The sequence below is a fragment of the Rhamphochromis longiceps genome, linkage group LG3 (genome assembly GCF_057381845.1).
Source record: "Rhamphochromis longiceps isolate RC_006_pf linkage group LG3, R_longiceps_female_GT1.1, whole genome shotgun sequence".
NCBI classification, from domain to species: Eukaryota; Metazoa; Chordata; class Actinopteri; order Cichliformes; family Cichlidae; genus Rhamphochromis; species Rhamphochromis longiceps.
In genome coordinates this window covers 56,233,349-56,256,712 of record NC_140559.1, presented here as the reverse complement: position 1 = coordinate 56,256,712, position 23,364 = coordinate 56,233,349, and the positions used below count along the sequence as shown (strand labels likewise).

The window sequence follows — 23,364 nt, the reverse complement described above, 5'->3', positions numbered from 1 at the left end:
CCCACCCCCTCCTGGTGACCAGGTGATGACTCTGTCCCCGGACAGCGTGAGGAGATCCCTCAGCAGGATCAATGCACGTAAAGCTCCGGGTCCTGACAACATTCCTGGTCGTGCACTGAGAGACTGTGCAGTGGAACTCACTGATGTCTTCACAGACATCTTCAACATATCACTCATCCAGGCTGTCGTCCCCACATGTTTTAAAGCCACCACAATCATTCCGGTCCCAAAAAAGTCATCTCCCTCCTGCTTTAATGACTACCGTCCTGTTGCACTTACTCCCATCCTGATGAAGTGCTTCGAACGACTAGTCATGCAGCACATCAAGACTGTCCTGCCCCCCTCCCTGGACCCCTTCCAGTTTGCGTATCGGCCCAATCGCTCAACCGATGATGCCATCTCCACTGCACTCCACTCAGCACTCACACACCTGGACAAAAAAGATTCATATGTTCGAATGCTGTTCATAGACTTCAGTTCAGCATTCAACACTATAATCCCCCAACAGCTCACTCAAAAACTGGTCCAGCTGGGGCTCAACACCTCACTGTGCAACTGGCTGTTGGATTTCCTCACCGGAAGACCTCAAGCAGTACGGGTCGGCAGTAATACATCCAGCACCATCATTTTAAACACGGGGGCCCCGCAGGGATGTGTGCTGAGCCCCCTCCTCTTCACTCTGCTGACCCATGACTGCACTCCATCACACAGCTCCAACCTCTTCATCAAGTTTGCGGACGACACAACGGTGGTGGGTCTCATTAGCAACAGGGATGAGACCGACTACAGAAGTGAGGTGAGACGCCTGGCCACGTGGTGTGCTGACAACAATCTCTCTCTGAATGTGGAGAAGACGAAGGAGATTGTTGTGGACTTCAGGAGAATGCACACCCAACATGCTCCTCTGACCATTGACGGAGCGTCTGTGGAGAGAGTGAGCAGCACCAAGTTCTTGGGTGTGCACATCACAGAGGATCTCTCCTGGACGTACAACACCACAGCACTGGCCAAGAAATCACAGCAGCGTCTCTTCTTTCTCCGCAAACTAAGAAGAGCAGGAGCACCAGCCCCCATCATGTACACTTTCTACAGAGGCACCATCGAGAGCATCCTGTCGAGCTGCATCACTGTGTGGTTTGGAGCCTGCAATGCGTCCTGCCATAGAACCCTCCAACGCATAGTGAGAGCTGCAGAGAGGATCATTGGTGTCTCTCTCCCCTCCCTCCAGGACATTTACAGCACCCGTCTCACTAAAAAAGCCCTTTGCATAGCGGCTGATCCCACGCACCCAATGCAAAGCTTCTTCAAGCTGCTGCCGTCAGGGAGGAGACTGCGGAGTCTCCAGGCCAGGACCAGCAGACTGAAGGACAGCTTCATCCATCAGGCTGTCAGGAAGCTAAACTCCCTCCCGATTCTGCCCCCTTCTCCCCTCTTCTCCACCACGGTCTCACTGAACTCTGTCACACACACACACACACTCACTCTCTGACGCACTCACTGGCCTGCTCCAGTCACTTTGTGGAGCATTGGACTGCCATTACCTCATAAGACTTTGTTGTTACACTATCTCTTACCGTATACTACTAAATCTCCATTTGCACTATTTGCCTATTTTGCACCACTATGCCTCCTTACTTGAATATTGTATATTGTATATTGCATAGCTTTTTTTGTTATACGTAAAATTGTATTGTATTTATTTAAATTTTTACTTTTTAACCTTCCTGCCTTCTTGGGACCTTTTTGTGCCACTGCTATGTGTTAAATGGCTGCCATTTCCACTGTGTTCAGTGGAATATAACCAAACTTGCCACAGGATAGTTTTTACCTGTCAATGTTAATATTCCAGTGTGAATTCCTTAAATCAGCCTAAAATGGCTGAGCAGCAGAAATCCCCACACCCATCACCCTGGGGACCATTTTCTGCCCATTGACTTCCATTATAAACGCTATTTTTCAACCCCAAATTATCATCATATGATTTTATTTTTTCTTCTTTTCTTGGATGTCAATGAAAACTCAGGGCCTTGAAGTTTTAATTTTTAAATTGCAAAAAAAATGCAAAAAAAATAATGGCAGGTCAAAATGTATGTTGGTGCCAATCTTTGGTCCATCTAAAGGCCTACTTATAATGACAATCACATATTACTTCAACTGGTTTTTTGTGGAAATATTTAGTTTCGTTTTTTGGTTTTTGGGGCTTATAACACAGGGCGCTCATGTAATAACACTGGGATTTGAAGGGTTAAAACAACGAAAATATAATTAAAACTTTACATGAATATTTCAGGGAGAAGTAGTTTTACAAGGTTGGCTAATTTAAAGTGGAATAAAATATGGATATATGGTCTTTTTATGGCGTGGCTGAGAATGGTCCCTAGGGTGATGGGTGTGAGTTTTTTAAAGGATGGCAGGAGGGTTAATTATTTTATTTGCATTTTTCTAATCACTAGGGTTTGAGAGTAACGCAATTTCTATTCTGTGTATGTCCTGTACATGTGGCAGAATTGACAAATAAAGTTGACTTGACTTGACTTGACATTTTGTGATATTGCAAAATGTGAGCTTGCTCCTGAGGAAAGACATTGAGACATTTTCATTTTGTGTCAATTATTGAGCAGAAATGAGACTAAAAGCCTGAAATTCTAAAATTACATCATCTACTTAAAAAAAATAGATGATGCATATTTTTGCAGACAGAAACACAAAAGTAAAGATACAAAGACTTTAGTGCAAATTTTATTATTTTTATTTTTTGCCAGCCAGTTTTTGCCATGTCATCCACAAAACATCCACAAAACTACATCAGCAGGTTAGTATCATAAAGCATGAGCTCCACTTATTGAGTCTATCTGGCGGCAGCATACACAACATGTGTCTCCAGCTCTGTCTGTGCCACAGACCTGCAGCTGCTTTTGCCCTTCATCTGTATATTCATCCCCGTGTACTTCAGATTTTCTGAGCTCACTTTCTGAAAATCAAATAGTTACACAGCTGAGTTTACAACACATATGTGAAATGTTTATTGACTTGTGGTTTGTACCAAAAAAATATTTTGCATTAAATGGGATTTTTTTAAATTTTAATTCCATAATACCTTATCTATACCAGCTGGGCAGCACAGTATTAAACAAAAATAAATTAAGAATCCAAGTTAAGTTAAAATATTATCATATCCAGTGAACTAAAAGAAAGGAGGAGAAGTTTAATGACATAAGTCCTACTGATGTTACCTTGCTGTGAGTAATAACGTTTTGCCTGATTCAGATAATATTTCGGATATTTGTTTTCAACTCATGACATTAAGCTTATAAATTCTAATTTAAGACATTTTTTTTTACCTTGTTTCTCTCTGGTTTAGGTTCTGCAGATAAGGAGCAAATATAAACATGTGATTAGCTCTTTAATACCACCATACTTTGCTTTGAATTTCAGATCAACTTATAAGAGGAGGCACAACAATTACAGCAAATTTTACCTGTTTGAAGGTTCCAGATTTTTAGAACCAGAACAATGACCACCACAGCGAGTAAACCAGTCACACCACTCAGAACAATGCTCATCACATGTGTATTACCAGGCTCTCCTGTAAAAGAGATTATAATAGAACATCACTCTAATTCAATCTGTTTGATTTACACGTAATATTAATAATAATAATGATGATCGCAGTGAAAAACAAAATGTTAAGAATCAGAAAAGTAATTTTACTTTCAGTCTTAAAATCCTCTCCTTCATTGGTTTCACCGCCTGTAAAGAAACGTGGCTATTATAATATTTTGTGATTTCCTTTATGTCTGTGAGCTGATTTTGGATGACATATTAACTAAACTGAAATAGAAAATTTCTCCCTACAAGCTTACCTTGAATTCTTAACTCGACCGCATTGGAAATGACCGTATGCTTATTCACGTAAAATCCACAGAAATACAGCCCGACATCAGATAAATCCACTTGTGTGATTTTAAGAAACACAGAGGTGTTGTTGGAACTCATATTGAATTTTCCATTTCGAAATCCATCACAGAAAGAAGCTTTGCCCTGAGATCTATACATAGCAGCAATGCAGCTGGGCTTAGTTCTGTTGATAACTTTGAACCAGTCTGTCTGTGTTGGATGACTCGAAATGTTGGAGCACTTCAACGTGACTTCTTCATCAAGTTGGACCTCCACAGTCTGAAACTCAGAACCTGAAACAGAGATCCAGCCTGGAATGAAAGAACATGATGTTTATGTCAGAGCCTACAGTGTTACAGGACAACAACATCCATTATATCTGTTTAATGACTTTACTTATTCCATTATTTGAAAGTGCTGAGGTGCCAGTACTTACTGAGGCTGGAGAGAAATAAAGCTGTGCTCAAGACGAAGCTCCTCATCATGTGTTTAATCCTGTAACTGCATGGATATGTTGTACAACACAACTCATATAAAGGGGTTCAGAGGGGCGGAGTGTATTTTTCTTTTTTATCTTGCCAGTCATGTGCCTATACAATGTAATGCTTTGCATACATTTCTGTTTATAAATCCAGTTACAAAGTTTCCAAATGTTACCAAAAAACTTGTAATATTTTCACAGTGTGGCAGAAATTCATAAAAAGTAACTCAGAAACTCCCACAGTCCTCTTCCTGGCCCTAAAATGGTTTACATTTAAAACGAAACAAGAATGTGGTACTTTGGCATCATAGTGGGCCCATTTTGCTGTTGAATTTCAGCTTCACTGAAAATGTGTTGGACAGACATTTATGAGAGATGTCCTGAAACATGTCAGAAGTTCTTATTTGCAGTGTGAGCTAAGTATTTACTCAGTCAGAGGCAAAACCATGTGCTTTGTTTGTGGAGAACAGAATGCTGTATTTAAAGTGGACATGGAACACCACATTTATTAAGGCTATTTTACACCATAGAGCCCTACTGTCAAAAACTGTCATAGATATAACACTGTCTGTGCAGCTAGATTTAAGAAATAAGTGCTTAAAGTTAAAGTTTTCAAAACATGTTTAGTTGGTTGGTTGCAGTCAATAGACTTACTTTATTTATGTTAGCTAACTAATAATAGAACCGATAACTCGACGACCCTAAAACAAAGTTTTACATTAAGGATATACTGTCCACTTTCACTCTGTCTTATTAGCAGGTTCTTCATTGTTTGGCTAGCTGCACTGAGACAGAAAAACCTAACTGTTAGCTGTAATGTTCGGGTTTGTAAAACACTTTATAACGCATTGTCTTTTCAGCTACTCCAAGCCACTCTGCTCTTTGCTTTTGCTCTGGCTCGAGCTCTTTTCTAATCATCCACTCTCTCTGTCCCTCCTGGACTAGGGCTGGGTACTGTCACTAATTTCTACAACTGATTCAATTCTGATTCAAAAGATCCCTATTCAATTCAATTTGATTCCATCTTGACTGAGGAAGTCAGAAATATTATAATTCTGATAATTTATATTGGATATGTACTGTCAAAAGAACCCTCTAAACCTTGTAAATTAAAAAATTTAATTCCAAATTATTTGACTATTTCTCTGCAATCACAAACTCAGTGTAAACTATTTAGGTATAAAAAAAATGACACTTGTGAGATTTCATCAGATGTTTTTGTGTCATGGTAATTAAAATATGAAGGAATTTTTCCTGGCCTGGCTTTTTATAGCAGATCAAAAAACAGAAGAAAACCATGAATAGACATATGAACATTACCTGATGCTGAAGTGAAGTAAAGTTACAGAGGTTTTATTAAAGACACAGCCAAGTGTTTTGCAATTTGGTATAAGTTTAAATTTCTTCAGTACTGAACAGCAGAAATAAGGATTTCTTGTTGGAGGTCATTTTTGAAAAAAAAAAATAAATAAATAAAAACAGCGGCCAACAGCACTGAACACAGCGGTAAACTGGTGCTTAGTAAGCGAGTGAATAATGCACAAAATAGACATTTTTAATGGGAAACTGGTCTTGAAGTACACTGAGAAGGAAGTGTGATTTTATCATGGTGGAAGCAAACAGCAAAAGTAAGAGCGAATTCAAGCATAGTTTTGATCTTCTTTAGCCGCTGGTTGAGTGAATTTTGGTCGGAGAGTGACAAAACCTGCTGTTTCGGAACCTGTAAGATTTCAGTTTTCAACACTCGATAGTATATACGTACACACTACTGCTGTCTGGTCATCAGTGTTGGTCAAGTTACTTGAAAAAGTAATCAGTAATGATTACTTCCTGAAAAAAGAAATCCCGTTACTTCACTGATTACTTATTTTCAAAAGCAGTTAGTTACTTGGTTAGTTAGTAACTTTTTAAAACATGATTTATCCCCTAAATAGGTGATAAAGCGATAGATCTTTCAGCCCAATTCTACTTTTTCTGCATAATCCATCATATAAAAGTCTCTTTTTAAAACTTGTTTTATTAGTTTTGATCTTTTAACTTTATGCATCAAGCAAACATTTAATTATATGCAACATTCTCTGACTGGAAGAAATATGTTTAACATTTAAACTTATTTTCTGCACATTCCAGCACATAAAATAAATTCGTTTTTTGTGTTTACACTCACTCTTTCAATAGATGCACATAAAACACAGCAGAAAATAAATAAAATCAAAGACTCAGCGGTCCCGTTGCTCTACTTTCACTTGTATAGCAGGAGTGGGGCAGGTATGCTCTGGTGCAGGTGTGCCGCAGTGGTCAGTGGAAGGATACGGCAGTTTCTCTGTGAATTTCCCATTACGTGGTAGCGTACTTGGTGCTTGCTCGGACGTTTAGGGTTTTTTTCCACTGTAAAAAGAAGTTTTCTTCCCACGCAGTGAGCAGTGGACGCTAATGTTTTTGTCACTTTTCACGGAATCAAACTCAAAATAAGGTCAGTACTTCCACGCTTTAAACGCTGCACGCTCATACTCTCTCCCGCACTCGATATATTATCCATTTTTGATCTGCACACAGCTGGTGCCACGAACGTCGCACTCGCTTACGTCACTGTCATGAGACACACTCGCAAAAAAAAATCACGGTTTTAGTAACGCAGCGTGCTTACGCACAGTAATCTAATTACCTTTTTTGCAATAGTAATCCCTTACTTTACTCATTACTTGAAAAAAGTAATCGGAACGCGTTACTGCCCAACTCTGCTGGTCATGCTTTGTGTTTACATATTTTGGGCAATCAGTTTACCTGCTCTTTAATCTTTTGTTGTTTTAGCTGTTTGGCGTTTGTCGAAATACTTTTATGAGCTTTAAGCTGAGATTCTGGCATTTATGACAAAATACATTTATATTTAAAATCAATTTCAAGAATTAATGAATTGATATTGCATTATTCACATTCAAATTGATTTTAAACCTACCCCTATCCTGGACCCAGTATGCTACTGAAATAGGGAAAGTCTTGATGGTCATGATGAACCCTAACCCTGTGGCCTCCACCCTCCCCTAAGCTCTGTCTCTGCTGCTTCATTCCTCCCCTATAGCTGAGCCACCAGCCACACCCCACTACAGAGACCTTTCCGCATATAAGCATACATGATCAGAAGATGTTAGTTTTCTTTGAACCTCCCTTCATATTTGAATAAGCAATGATGAAACAGTTCTAAGTGATGAAGTCTAATAAATCCAGATATAGATCTTCTTTCAGTAACAATCACTGTCCACTATCCTTCGCATTTAAAGCTCAGACGTTGTCAAAAACACACTAAATTTCACCCACCGTAAATGAAAAATGAAAAAGATGGTAGCTAAAATTAAGCGCTTTAAGATTTTGTCAAAACCTGCAGATTTTTTTTTGTTGTCCTCAGGTCAAAAATGACCCCAGGTGTATGGCAAACAAGTGTATGGGTTTGAGCCTGATGTTTATATAACTCTAAATATTTATATAATCAATAAATTATCAAAATAGAAGATTTTAAGACCGCTCCTTACTGAATATCTTTTGCACACACACACACACACACACACACACACACACGTACTGAATGTGTTCTGTGACCATGGCAGATACACAACTTGCCTCTCTAAATATTCAAGGCTTGTGGTCCGTCTTGGTTAAAACACATTCAGACTGCTGTCATGCTGTCTGTATTGCTGTTTGTTGTCTTTGTAAAGATGAATAAAACTCATAAAGAGATCTTAGTTTGTGAAGTGCATTGAAGATGTCCACAACAAACTCTCAAGCACCTGTGTGGTGATACAGCTTGAGGGAAGATCAGTTTACTTCCACAACCATCTTCACTAACCAATCACTAAAACCACACACTTTTTTTTCTGGGGACATCAAGGCTTTTATGGCAATTGTTCTCATGCAGAAGGCTGATGGCCAAACTTTCTGCACCTTCCTGATTGTCAGGAATCGCTGTGTGGCAGGCAAGCAGGAGTGGTGGATCCAAAATGCAGAACTCAGACACGGAAGTGAAACTTAAAGCGCAGCTTTATTGCTGGGAAAAACCTCGTACAAACTAAACTCACCAAAAGAAAACCAAAAGTCAGAACAGAGGAACCAAGGACTGAACACTGGAAAAGAAATACTAAACTGGAGCAGGAGACTAAACACTAGGAACATAGCAGCAGAACACACAGCTAGTTGAGGGTGCGACGCGACACTGACACAGAGAAACACAGGGCTTAAATACACAGATGGCAGTAATCAAGGGATGAGAGACAGGAGGGGAACACACCTGGGAGAAATCACAGCTGACGAGACAGGGGAAACGTAAACTGAGCACACTCACATACGACACAGACCTTCACAATAAAACAGGAACCTCAGACACATGGAACCAGACAAGACATTGAACTAAACAGACAGATTCACAAACAGATGGGGTGACACCATAGACAGACAGATACAGACCGAATATAACACGTAGAACTCAAACAATAATAATGATAATAAATTGGAAAATGCTAATAATAAACTTAAAGCGCTGGGTCACCGACCCAGGACCATGACACTGATAGAGACTCTTGTTCAGATTCAGTAGCACACTAGGCTTTTATACTCTCCTTTAGCAATCAAAGGGCTTTATACTGCATGTATCTATTTACACAAGCACTTTTTTCTACACTTAAGTGCTTTCCATCCAATATTCACGCTCCAGTAAAACATTGGGAATCAATGTGGGGTTCAGTATCTTGCCCAAGGATACTTTGGCATGCAGACTGGAACAACAAGGGATTGAATTACGAACCTTCTCAAGAGTTGATGACCTGCCTCCTGATCTACAATTACCTTGTTTTTACATGCTATGGTTAGTGTAATATAGGTGGTTTTTAATGGTACATCTATAGCCCTACAATGCATGAAGCTGAGTGGAGTGAGCATGTCAGTGGCTCCACAGAATAAAGGGCGGAGCCTAAGATAAGAATGCCACACGTTCACACAGGCACCTCCCACAGTAGAACATTTAGGAAAGTTAAAGTTATAGCATACATTCAGAGAACATGAGTGCTTAACTGAGTTGAATTTTTGTCACCTCAAGTCAGCCTAGCACTTTGCCACTAAAGAGGCATTTTGACAAAGGGAAGCGCTGCTCACTGAAGTTTTCTCTCGGAGCCCTTTTTTCCCCCTAACCCTATCAGTAACCCTATCAGTAAATGCATGTGAAAACAGTGAATCCAACCTCTGCTCATGGTTAAAGTCACTTAGATCAACTATATTCATTGTTCTGATGCATGCAAAGAAAGAATGAAGTGAAATAAGTAAGTGTGAAAACAACACAGTATTTGTTGCGTGTGGTTTTAAAGGCTAGCGTTTCTGTGGCTTTCAATTCGGCTGATAAACAGTGCTGTCACCACAGTGGAAAATAACAGGGGGAGGTTCACAAGACCTGTTGCGCGCCAGAATGTGCTCAAGAACATGGTCAGGCAAGAAAACTGTTGATATACACACTGACTGTGTCAGGATGTAATAGAGGAAAATGAAAAAAAAAAGTTAAAATAAATTTAGATGATGTAACTTTAGTACCACTAATGTACTTTTAAATCTGTGATTTCATCGTTTCCATCAGTAAAGAGGTAACTGTTGCAGGATTTTGATTTTCTTTGATTCTTAATCATCTGTAGTCTTGAAATCAGCGAATCCTTACTGTTCCAGAGATTTTATTTCTGACTCATACACTGTTTTTCATGAAAGCTTGCAGGATTGAAAAAAATGTTTTAATTACATTTCATTATAAAACATATCATTATATTTTTCTAAAGTCTGTGAAAATACAAAGTTTGGTGTTATCTAGTCAAAAGACAGTACTTTAATATCCGCTGCCTCTTCTTAAACTTTGCTGTGAACCATTACTGACTGTACAGGCCTTGTGAGTTCAGCACTCAGACCACACTGTGAAGTCTCTTCCTGTCAAGTGATCAGTATCTCGGTCATGCCTCCTTCCCACTGAACACCACTTGACTCTCCCTATGACTAACTTTATATGCCCTTCTTTTATTTGATATGAAGACAAATTAAGGCAGAAAAAAACAAACATAAAAATGTTTAGTCCAGGGTAAAAAAAAAACTTAACCACTAAACGTGCTATCTCATCATGAACACAGAGAATCAGCTCTATGCACTGGCAGCATAAACAACATGAGTTTCCACTTGTGTCTCTATTGCAGGCCTTCTGCTTCTTGGTGTTTGTGGGTGGAGTCTCAACACTGCAGAGTAAACAGAGCCCACATTCTGTAGTGTTGAAAAATTTACAGTCACATACAAAAACAACCACAGTCATTACTTTCATTATTCTTGACTGTGACAGTCTGATAGCATATGAAAGATCATTCTGGGCTTGGCTCCAAAAAAAGTAGGGTGGTCAAGAGGCTAGGTAGAGTCTGACCACGCTTTCATTTGTAGAAGTAGCCAAGTCAAGGCAGGCGAATCAAACCTCACTGCTATGAGGCAACAGTAGCAACACTGCACCACTAGATATACTGTAGCACTCTGGCATGATAATTACTTTAACATACTAGTTGCACATTTGAGCTGGAAAAGTTTAACCATGATACATGAGGTTACTCAGTGTGTTGAGATTTGACACAGTGTCACAGCCTAATGAAGAAAATGCTGAAAACACATTAGTCTGTGTCATTTTTAACTGTGACATTTGTTCTTTACAGAATCCAGACATGTAGGTATGAGATGATGATGATAAGAAAGCTTGGCTGTTGTAAAAAACACACAAAAAGAACAAAAAAACCCAAAAGAAAAAGTATGTTGCAAAATCATTATTTCAGTTCAGCACGCAGCCCTTATTTAAGGAGCCTCTTTCAACCTGTCCAGGCTTTCACGTGGAGAAATGGTCTAGCAAGGCAGTGGGCAATCAAAACCCCTGGTAGCAACTATCAGTGTTGCCACACTAGGCTGCTTTTTTGGCAGATAAAGATAAAAGATAAAAACTGAAGAAACCACAGTTCTCAAACAAGGTGAGAGATTTCGCAAGTCTGGGGGCCACTGTGGGAAAAGCTTTATGTCCTTCAGTTTTGTCTAGTCTTGTATGATGTACAATAAGTATGATAGCTGCTGCTTCTCCATGGAAAGCTCTAAAAGTTGGAATCTTGAAACGTGCTCTGGATTCAAGGCAGTGCAGCTGAATTAGCAATGGTGAGGCATCAGAGTACTTTAGTTTGTGTGTCAGAGGAGGATAATTGCAGTGCAGTCTACAGGTTTGCTGTTTGCAAGCATCTGCACAGATAGCATGCTAGCCAAGAACCCAGAGTGGCACTAAAGCCAAGTGAATGTCAACCTCACCCAGCACCTTGTCCAATGAGCAAAGCCAGCGACAGGTGAACTTCATCAGGCAACAAACTATTGAGCAGTGAGGCTGCAGCCTCTGTTTCTATTGGTTCATGTGTCTATAGATGAAACACTGATTTTTAGAAACAGAATAATGATGACTATAGTGAGTAAACCAGTCAGACAACCCAGAATGGTTTTCATCATGTGTGCGCTATCAGGGTCGTCACTCCAATTCAGTCCGGTTAAATTGCACACAATAATAATAACAATGATCACAATGGAAAAAGAAAAAAAAGAATTAAGAGACAGAAAAGTAATTTTACTTGCAGTCTTAAAATCCTCTTCTTCATTGGTTTCACCGCCTGTAAAGAACCATGGCTATTATAATCCATCCATCCATCCATCCATCCATCTTCATCCGCTTTATCCGAGGCCGGGTCGCGGGGGCAGCAGCCTAAGCAAAGAGACCCAGACCTCCCTCTCCCCAGCCACCTCCTCCAGCTTATCCGGGGGAACACCAAGGCGTTCCCAGGCCAGCCGAGAGATATAATCTCTCCAGCGTGTCCTGGGTCTGCCCCGGGGCCTCCTCCCGGTGGGACATGCCTGGAACACCTCACCCAGGAGGCGCCCAGGGGGCATCCTTGTCAGATGCCCGAACCACCTCAGCTGGCTCCTTTCGATGTGGAGCAGCAGCTGCTCTACTCTGAGCCCCTCCCGGATGGCCGAACTTCTCACCCTATCTCTAAGGGAGAGGCCAGCCACCCTTCGGAGGAAGCTCATTTCTGCCGCTTGTATCCGCGATCTCGTTCTTTCGGTCACTACCCACAGCTCGTGGCCATAGGTGAGGGTAGGGACGTAGATCGACCGGTAAATTGAGAGCTTCGCTTTTACACTCAGCTCCCTCTTCACCACGACGGACCGGTGCAGCGTCCGCATTACTGCAGCCGCAGCCCCAATCCGTCTGTCGATCTCCGGCTCCCTTCTCCCATCACTCGCGAACAAGACCCCGAGATACTTGAACTCCTCCACTTGGGGCAGGAACTCATCCCCGACCCGGAGTGGGCACTCCACCCTTTTCCGGCTGAGAACCATGGCCTCAGATTTGGAGGTGCTGATCCTCATTCCCGCTGCTTCACACTCGGCTGCGAACCGTTCCAGTGCGAGCTGGAGGCCCTCACCCGATGAAGCCAACAGAACCACATCATCTGCAAAAATCAGAGATGAGATTCTGAGGCCACCAAAGCGAAAGCCCTCCGCCACTTGGCTGCGCCTAGAAATCCTGTCCATAAAAATTATGAACAGAACCGGAGACAAAGGGCAGCCCTGGCGGAGCCCATCACCCACCGGGAACGAGTCCGACTTATTGCCGGCAATGCGAACCAAGCTCTTGCAACGGTTGTATAGGGATCGAATGGCCCGTAGCAATGGGCTAGACACCCCATACTCCCGCAACACCTCCCACAGGACACCCCGAGGGACACGGTCGAATGCCTTCTCCAAGTCCACAAAACACATGTAGACTGGTTGGGCAAACTCCCATGCACCCTCAAGTATCCTGGAGAGGATAAATAGCTGGTCCAGTGTTCCGCGACCAGGACGAAAACCGCATTGTTATAATATTTTGTGATTTCTTGTTTGTCTCTGAGGTGTTTTTGGATTTCATATGAACATAAAACTAACCTGGAAAATTAGAATTCACGTATGCTTATTCACACAAAATCCACAGAAATACAGCCCGACATCAGATAAATTCACTTGTGTGATTTTAAGAAACACAGAGGTGATGTTGGAAGTCATATTGAATTTTCCATTTTGAAATCATCACAGAATGAAGCTTTGCCTTGAGAGCCATACATAGCAGCAATACAGCTGGGCTTAGTTCTGTTGATAACTTTGAACCAGTCTGTCTGTGTTGGATTATAATAATAATAATGGATTGCATTTATATAGCGCTTTTCAAGGCACCCAAAGCGCTTTACAATGCCACTATTCATTCACTCTCACATTCACACAGTGGTGGAGGCAGCTACAGTTGTAGCCACAGCTGCCCTGGGGCAGACTGACAGAAGCGAGGCTGCCATATTGCGCCATCAGCCCCTCTGGCCAACACCAGTAGGCGGTAGGGTAAAGTGTTTTGCCCATGGACACAACGACCAGGACAGAGAGCCCGGGGATCGAACCGGTGACCTTCCGGTTACAGATGCGCTAGCAAGACAGAAGCTAAGCTCGTTGCAACATGGCAAATGCCTCAACGCTACCCGAAATTGAACCTCCCCCACCCTCATTCAGATCTGGCGTTTGGAACTATCTTGGTTTTCATGTGAAGCATGACCCTGATGGTAAGCGCGTCATGGACAAAAGTAAAACAGTGTGTCGGATTTTATTTTTTAATAATTTTGTTGTTTCAGCAACATTAAATTTAAAAACTGTACTTTTGAGTTAAAATATATATTTATAATTTTAATAAATGACAAATTAAAAAGGCATGAACATTTTTTTGTATCGAAAAATATCGAACTGTGACACCAAAGTATCGATACAAATTTTACAAATTTTGTGTATCGTTGCACCCCTAAAATATATACTTCATTAAGCTAACCCCACTTAGCTTCTGAGAGCAGATGAGATCAGACATCCATGAGTGTGTATGTGATTGTACATTTAGTTGATTCTCTATGTGCATGAGGGTAAAACATGTATGTTAATGAAGTCATTATAACATTTTTGTGTCCGTTTTTCTGCTGGTTTGTTTGTTTCTATCTTAATGAAACAAGAGCATACAAAGTTACTCATAGGGGGAGTCAAAAGGTCTTTGGGGGAGCAAAATACTCGTCGCTTTACAGGAAGAGACTACACAGTGTGGTCTGAGCACAGTCAGAAGAGGTTCACATGAAGTTTAAGAAGAAGAAATGAAACTTGAACTACCGGCTTTTGACCAGATAAATCCAGCCTTTGTACATTTACAGATTTTTGTTTTACCTATTTTAGAAAAAACATTGAGAATGAGAAATTACACACACACACACACATATATGTATATATCTATATATATATATATATATACTTTTTAAAAGAACAATCTGGCACGCTTTGATGAAAAATTATGTGTAGGTCATGACACTTATTATAAAGCACAACGGCTAATGAAAATTATGCAGCCAGGGATTGCACTAGAGCTGTTTCTTAGTACTGAATTAAATAATATCTTATGTGTATTCATTTGAATTTATTTTAACTTCGTCAGGTGTTTTCATTTTTCATTGTCCTCTATTACATCCTGACACAGTCGGTGTGTGTATGGGCAGCTTTCTTGCCTGACGATGTTCTTGTGCAGTCTCATGCTCCTCCCCCTGTAATTTTCCACTGTGGTGACAGCATGTTCTATCAGCTAAAACGAAAGCCTTTTTCTTGCCTGCATCAGAAGAATAAATAAACAAAGGTGATCTGAGTAACTTTGACCATGAGTAGAGGCTAGTTTCACTGTTTTCATATTTGAGGGTGTTTTTGTTTGACTGATACTTGATCATTTTGCTTCATCTGTTTTTATTTATCATCTGTTTTTTATTTATGTTCCTTTCTCTCCATCATTTCCCTGAATGTGCATTATGCCACTTTAACAATATGTGTGGTTACACCTGGTTATAAACATTCCAATATTATGTCGTCTGCAGAGAGAACGACAGGGGCAGGTATGTGGTGCATCATGTGTCTTTGAGGAGTGGATGAAGACTGTTGCAAGGGCATTCAGTTTATGTCTCTAGGTGAGGGTGGCAGACTCATGCCTGATGGATGGAGAGGTTTATCAGTTTCATTCATACATCCTCTTCTTCTTACCCTTGTGAGGGTCGCCGGAGGGGTGGGGGGGACTCCGAACCAAAAGCACTGTATCGAACGGTTCAATATCGATACGAGTATCGTTGCACCACTAATATATTTATCAGATTACCCTGAATTTCCAATTTAGCTATGTTGCAATAGGCCTAGACTTCTGGGGAGGCTTCCCATGATGCATGTTTGTGTTTTTGTTCACTTTCTATATGCTTATAGATCACTGTGGATTTAGTCATTAGTCATTTTTACTCCACAGCATGTCTTTGTCCTGTTTTCTAACCATGGCAGATGGCTGCAGATCCCTGAGCCTGGTCGACACAGGCTTATTACTGTTAAAAGAGAGTTTCTCCTTCCCACTGTTGCTTACTCATTCCCCTATGAGTAAGCAGCAGTACCTTGAGCTGAATATTGGAAAAAGTTTGCCAGTCTAATGAATCTTGGTTCCTGTTATGACATTTTGATAGTAATGTCCGAATTTGTTAGAAACAACATGAAAGCATTAATGCGTCCTGCCTTATTTAAGGATTCAGGCTGTGGGTGGTGGTACCCTGGTATAAAATGGGTATCATTTGAACACTACAGCTTATCTCAGTTTGTCCAGTCCACGTATCTTTTCATGGCTGCAACAAAAAGCTCAGATCATCTCAAACTAGTTTGTTAAACATGATAGTGAGTTCATTAATGCTTTCTTCCATCTCCAAATCCCAATCCAGCTGTGCACTGCTGGATATGGTGGAACAGGAGATTTTCATGTAGATGTGCAGTCAACACATCTGTAACAATTGTGTGATGCTTTTTATGTTAATATGGACCAAAATCTCTGAGGAAAGTCTCCAGCACCTTGTAGAATGCCACAGAAAATTGAGGCACATCCAAAGGCCGACATGGCTCAGAGCTAGCTGTACCTAATAATGTCTCCACTGAGTGTTACACACCCACGGGAGCTTTTCACCTCAGTTGTACTGTCAGGCGCTGTGATGTTGCTTCCTTTCACTGGTCTATTAGACCACTATGGTCTACATTTTTCGACTCAGACATAAGTCTGACACAGAAAGACACAGAAACACAATAAGGAGTACCCAAACATGGCCCAAATGCAAGTTTTATTTATGCTTTATTTATTCTTAATTCTCTGCAGTCAGGCAGGCAAAGGCTATCCTGTGAGTCTATCTTGTGGCAGCATAGATAACATGTGGCTCCAGGTCTCGTGTGGTAGGTCCACAGCTTCTTTTGGCTTTTTTTTGGAAACTTAGAGCTGCATAGTTCAGATCGCCTGAACTCACATTCTGAAATATCAAAAAAAAGATATAAAAAAGTTTGTTAAAAAGATGAAAAGTTGGTGGAGTTATAATATCTCAATAATAATACCGGATACACATAACATCATTACATATGCAAATCTGTAACACTCAGATTAATGACTATAGAGTCACCATATTATCATATACAGAAAAACATTGAGTGGAGATGGAATGACCCAAGCCATCACTGTGACGTACAGTTTATATTGAGTTTTGAAATAGCAAATTCATAGCAGTTTGCTTTATGCACACATAGATACTTCAATAAAATATGGTGGCTGCTTTGTGTTGTAACAACATGGAAGAAAGTCTTCCTTTCTTCTTCTTGACTTAACAAACTTCATGCTAATGCTTCTGCTTTCTAAAAACAGAAGAACTATTTCTTCGGCAGACAGAGTTATAACTAGCATTTTATTATTATTGCATTTCATTTATAATCTTCGTCTAATTGCTTATATATAATAAAATACAATTTCTTTATTCTTTTATAATTTACAACTTTGACAGTTTTAAGTGACAACTACTAAACAATATCTCTGCTGGGATTAATAGTGTTATATTGTTATAATAATTCATTTTTGTTCATTAAAATAAACGGTTTAGAGTTCTTTCTCCTTGCTTGAAGGTTGAGGTTTTTCATAGTCATCAAATGTTTAATGGTTCTGTTAAATCATAAACATTTTATATATAGAGAAAAGATGGATTTATCTCACTGCTTTGCTCTGGTTGCTGTTGTGGACCTAAAGGCCAAATATGAAATTGTAATTAGTTTATTAGCAACACAGTACTTTGCTTTGGGTTTGTTAATCAGCAGCAAGAGAAGGTGAAACTAATTATAGCCACATTTACCTGTTTGAAGTTTCCTGATTTTTAAAAAAAGAATAATGACCACCATAGTGAGTAAACCAGTCAGACCAGCCAGGATGATGCTCAATGGTTGGGTCGTTCTGTTGCACTCTTCTAAAAAGTGTGGTTAAGATATATTTTTACAAGATACAGAAAGTACTGCACAGTGAAGATTAAAATCTTTCCACTCATCACGGAATCTCACCTTCAGTCTTAAAATCCTCTCCTTCACTGGTTTCACCACCTATGACCATGATTGTTGAATTATTTTACAATTTGCTGTTTGTAGTTACTCCCGCAGGCCCACCACCCGCAGGAGGCGCCATAGGGGTCGGGTGCATTGTGTGCCGGGTGGCGGCCAGGAGCGGAGGCCCTGGCGGACTGACCCCCGGCTGCCAAGACTGGCAATAGGGACATGGAATGTCACCTCTCTGTTGGGGAAGGAGCCTGAGTTAGTGCGTGAGGTTGAGAGGTACCGGCTAGATATAGTCGGGCTCACCTCTACGCATGGCTTGGGCTCTGGAACCAGTCTCCTGGAGAGGGGCTGGACTCTGTCTCAGTCTGGAGTTGCCCCTGGTGAGAGGCGGCGGGCTGGGGTGGGTATTCTAATATCCCCTCGGCTCGCTGCCGGTACGTTGGGGTTTTTCCCAGTGGACGAGAGGGTTTGTTCCCTGCGCCTTAGGGTCGGGGAACGGGTCCTGACTGTCATCTGCGCTTATGCGCCGAGTGGCAGTTCAGAGTACCCAGCCATCTTAGAGTCCCTGGGGGGGTGCTGGAAGGTGCTCCACCTGGTGACTCTGTTGTCCTGCTGGGAGACTTCAATGCTCACGTGGGTAACGACAGCGAGACCTGGAGGGGCGTGATTGGGAGGAACGGCCTCCCTGATCTGAACCCGAGCAGTGCTTTGTTATTGGACTTCTGTGCTAATCACAGTTTGGCCATAACGAACACCCTGTTCGAACATAAGAGTGTCCATAAGTGCACGTGGCACCAGGACACTCTAGGCCGTAGGTCGATGATCGATTTTGTAATCGTATCACCAGACCTGCGACCATATGTTCTGGACACTCGGGTAAAGAGAGGGGCTGAGCTGTCAACTGATCACCACCTGGTGGTGAGTTGGATCAGGTGGCGGGGGAGGACGCTGGACAGACCTGGTGCACCTAAACGCGTAGTGAGGGTGTGCTGGGAACGTCTAGCAGAGGCCCCAGTCCGCGAGATCTTCAACGCACACCTCCGGCAGAGCTTCAACAGCATTCCGAGGGAGACTGGGGACATTGAGTCCGAATGGACCATGTTCAGCGTCTCCATTGCCGAAGCTGCTGCATTGAGCTGCGGCCGCAAGGTGGTTGGTGCCTGCCGCGGTGGTAATCCCCGAACCAAATGGTGGACACCAGAGGTGAAGGGAGCCACCAGGCTGAAGAAGGAGTCCTATCGGGCTTGGTTAGCCTGTGGGACTCCGGAGGCAGCCGACAGGTATCGACAGGCCAAGCGGAATGCGGCTCGGGCAGTGGCTGAAGCAAAAACTCGGGTGTGGGAGGAGTTCGGAGAGGCCATGGAAAAAGACTTTCAGACTGCCTCGAAGAGATTCTGGCAAACCGTCAGGCGTCTCAGGAGGGGAAAGCGGTGCTCTACCTGCACTGTGTATAGTGCTGGCGGAGCGCTACTGACGTCGACTGAGAAAATTGTCAGGCGGTGGAAGGAATACTTCGAGGACCTCCTTAATCCCACTGACACGTCTTCCGAGGAGGAAGCAGAGTCTGGGGATGAGGGGAATGACCCGCCAATTTCCGGGGGCGAGGTCACTGAGGCAGTTAAACAACTCCTTGGTGGCAGAGCCCCTGGTGTTGATGAGGTCCGCCCCGAGTTCCTGAAGGCTCTGGACGTTGTAGGGCTGTCCTGGTTGACACGCCTCTGCAATGTTGCGTGGAGATCAGGGGCAGTACCTGTGGACTGGCAGACCGGGGTGGTGGTCCCCATCTTTAAGAAGGGGGACCGGAGGGTGTGTTCCAACTACAGGGGGATCACACTCCTCAGCCTCCCGGGGAAAGTCTATGCCAGGGTGCTGGAAAGGAGAGTTCGTCCGCTAGTCGAACCTCGGATACAGGAGGAACAATGCGGTTTTCGTCCTGGTCGCGGAACACTGGACCAGCTCTTTATCCTCTCGAGGATACTTGAGGGTGCATGGGAGTTTGCCCAACCAGTCTACATGTGTTTTGTGGACTTGGAGAAGGCATTCGACCGTGTCCCTCGGGGTGTCCTGTGGGAGGTGTTGCGGGAGTATGGGGTGTCTGGCCCATTGCTACGGGCCATTCGATCCCTATACAACCGTTGCAAGAGCTTGGTTCGCATTGCCGGCAATAAGTCGGACTCATTCCCGGTGGGTGATGGGCTCCGCCAGGGCTGCCCTTTGTCTCCGGTTCTGTTCATAATTTTTATGGACAGGATTTCTAGGCGCAGCCAAGTGGCGGAGGGCTTTCGCTTTGGTGGCCTCAGAATCTCATCTCTGATTTTTGTGGATGATGTGGTTCTGTTGGCTTCATCGGGTGAGGGCCTCCAGCTCGCACTGGAACGGTTCGCAGCCGAGTGTGAAGCAGCGGGAATGAGGATCAGCACCTCCAAATCTGAGGCCATGGTTCTCAGCCGGAAAAGGGTGGAGTGCCCACTCCGGGTCGGGGATGAGTTCCTGCCCCAAGTGGAGGAGTTCAAGTATCTCGGGGTCTTGTTCGCGAGTGATGGGAGAAGGGAGCCGGAGATCGACAGACGGATTGGGAGGAGGCCCCGGGGCAGACCCAGGACACGCTGGAGAGATTATATCTCTCGGCTGGCCTGGGAACGCCTTGGTATTCCCCCGGATAAGCTGGAGGAGGTGGCTGGGGAGAGGGAGGTCTGGGCCTCTTTGCTTAGGCTGCTGCCCCCACGACCCGGCCTCGGATAAAGCGGATGAAGATGGATGGATGGATAGTTACTGTGTTTCCACACGACATGATGAGAAACACTAAAGTTGCAAAGAAAGGTTTTTAACCAAAACTCACCTTGAATTCTCAACTCTACCCTAGTGGAAATAATTATATGATAGTCCAAGAAAAATCCACAGAAATACAGGCCAGCATCAGACAAATCCACTGACTTTATTTGAAGAAAGGCGGCGACGTTGTTGGAAGTCATATTGAATTTTCCATTTTGAAATCCATCACAGAATAAAGCTTGTCCATTGGAGCCATACATAGAAGCAATGCAGCTCAACGTAGCTCTGTTGACCACTCTGAACCACTCTGTATGCGTTGAACTTCTCGAAATGTTGGAGCACTGCAGTGTGACTTCTTCACCAGACTGGACCTCCACAGTCTGAAATTCAGAACCAGAGACAGAGAGCCAGCCTGAAACAAACACAAGATTCATCCTAGAGAGTGTAGTACCAGAATATTGTAACAGTGAAACTGTTTTAATGAATTTGCGGTGTCCTAATAATCAAATTGAAATACTGGAAGGTTAGCTGTTGCATAATTTGGAGTAGAGAGTAGTAAGGTACCACTACTTACTTATGCCACATTGAAACAAAGCTGTTATAAAGATGAGGCTCCTCATTGTGTGATTAAATCTGCCACTGATCGGATACTTTGTAACACGCAGCTCTTATAAGGGGTTTAGAGGGGCGGGGTGTTTTTCTTTAACTTGCCAATGACCTATCGGTAGTGTGCAATGCCTCTGCATGTAGTCAAGTTTCATCTGTTATCAATAGAATACGTAAAGGTTTTGTACATGGAGATTCCATGCTTTTCAGATGCAAAAAGAATATCTCCTATGAAATTTTTATTATTTTAAACTATTATCCTTTTCTAGTCCCTAAACATCTGGTATAACATGGAAAAGAATACCTGCAGTATCATTATGTTATATTGGGTACAGTTTTCTATGGTTTCTATTTGGAGTTTTCTTTTTGAGGCTGATATGTGTCCTGGTGAAGCTCACCAACATTTTCACATTTCTGGTGCACACTCAGGTCTTTCTTAAATTTTACATGAAAAACAAGTGTAAAAACTTGTGTTCTGGTTACATACCTGTTTCAACTTAGTACATAGTTTAGCCAAGGTACATTATATAACTGTGTGTGTGTGTGTCTACATCTAAGGTAAAATGTGATTTTGTCTGATGGACGCAAAAGTAGGTTTACATAGTTTTCTGGGCGATACAGTCATGAAACTTTACAGGCGTGTAGCTCAGTTCAGAGAACTTCTGTACATTAACATTAGCATTTTAATTATGATGGTATTTTTGTCCCAGAAGTGAGAACATTTAGACAGGAGTGGATAGTGCTATGTTATGAATGCTAACATTAGCAGGCTTGATTATTCAGCAGCATTTAAAAGTTACAGACAAGAATTACAAAAGTACAATTTACAGTCATACCTGCCAACTACTAAACCTTTTTAGTTCATAGTGACTCCATGACCACAGAATCACATACCTGTTTTAGTATTTTTCACATGGTTCTTCATACAGCATTGTAGTTACACAAAGACCAAATCCTTAAAACTGCAATTTTAAGCATGTTGTCATATAAGGGTCTAACACTGAGGCAGAGACAGAGTTTGCAGTTTATATTTTGGTAAATGGACTGATTCTTATACAGCGCTTTTCTACTTTCTCGGAATACTCAAAGCTCTCTATACAGCATGCCACATTCACCCAATCACACCCATTCTCAGAAGCACTTTATCTATACTTAGTTCTATCTAACTACATTCACACTCCGATGGATGCATCGGAGAGCAACTTGGGGTTAGTATCTTGCCCAAGGATACTTGGATACATGCAGACTGGAGGAGCCAAGGATCGAACCACCAACCTTCCGATCAGTAGGTGACCTGCTCTACCTCCTGAGCTACAGCCACCCCATTTTCTGACAGAAAAGACTGTCTGAAGAGGGAATATTCAGACGTTAAGTGGGAATAACTGAGCTTGGGACGAGGAGTAAGCTTAATAACTTTTGTGTTTCTCTCAGGGCAGCAATGACTACAGTTGTGGTTTGAACTTGTGCTATATTAGATACCAAAGGTTTAGTCTAGACTTATTGAAAGGACCGATTTTATCTGGTTATTTTGTCCCATTTATAAGTGCCTGTTTAAAGTTATTTTTAGAGCAATGCAGCACTTCCCTTTTTATATATTTTTTAACTCAAGCCCAAGCTTGGAGAAACCAAAAGGTGTGGGTTTAATCCAATTTAATACAACTGAATCCTAAAAAAGTGAGAACTCATCAGATGCTTTTGAAACCTCTCAGCTTTGATGGCTTTCATTGTACTCTGTATTTACTTTAACTTCTGGTTTGTGGAATGATGATACTGTGGTTTTTCCACCTTTGTCAGGAATGGGAATGCATCTTCCATACAACAGATAGAGGTGTTAAAGCATCCACAAACCTGATACACTGGGTTAGATGTCATAGTCTCTTAGACATGCTCTTAGAGGAGTGCTACTCACTACAGTTCATTTTCTTTTTCTTTTTTGTTGAATAAAATATTTAAGGATAGCTTTTAAACAGCATCAGATTAAGAGTGTTGGTTATTTATTTGCTGATCACCTGAGTGATTACTAGTTGATGGACTGGGACAAAAAATCGGCCTTGGCATTTTTGGTCCTGGCAGCCCACCATGGTCACTCAAAAAGAAAAGAAAAAAGG

General features: G+C 42.1%; 2 protein-coding genes across 2 annotated transcripts; both read right to left on the bottom strand.

Moving 5' to 3' along the window:
* Positions 1-2,848: 2,848 nt before the first annotated feature.
* LOC146675397 (uncharacterized) lies at positions 2,849-4,382 on the bottom strand. Its single transcript, XM_085385542.1, has 6 exons — positions 4,334-4,382; positions 3,864-4,208; positions 3,712-3,750; positions 3,479-3,586; positions 3,342-3,364; positions 2,849-2,971 (listed from the first exon to the last, which is right to left on the bottom strand). Exons 1-6 carry the CDS (start codon positions 4,380-4,382, stop codon positions 2,849-2,851), a joined length of 687 nt encoding a protein of 228 aa, XP_085241668.1.
* Positions 4,383-16,701: 12,319 nt separating this feature from the next.
* LOC146675396 (uncharacterized) lies at positions 16,702-21,270 on the bottom strand. Its single transcript, XM_085385536.1, has 5 exons — positions 21,225-21,270; positions 20,718-21,062; positions 17,888-17,926; positions 17,686-17,796; positions 16,702-16,808 (listed from the first exon to the last, which is right to left on the bottom strand). Exons 1-5 carry the CDS (start codon positions 21,268-21,270, stop codon positions 16,702-16,704), a joined length of 648 nt encoding a protein of 215 aa, XP_085241662.1.
* Positions 21,271-23,364: the final 2,094 nt, after the last annotated feature.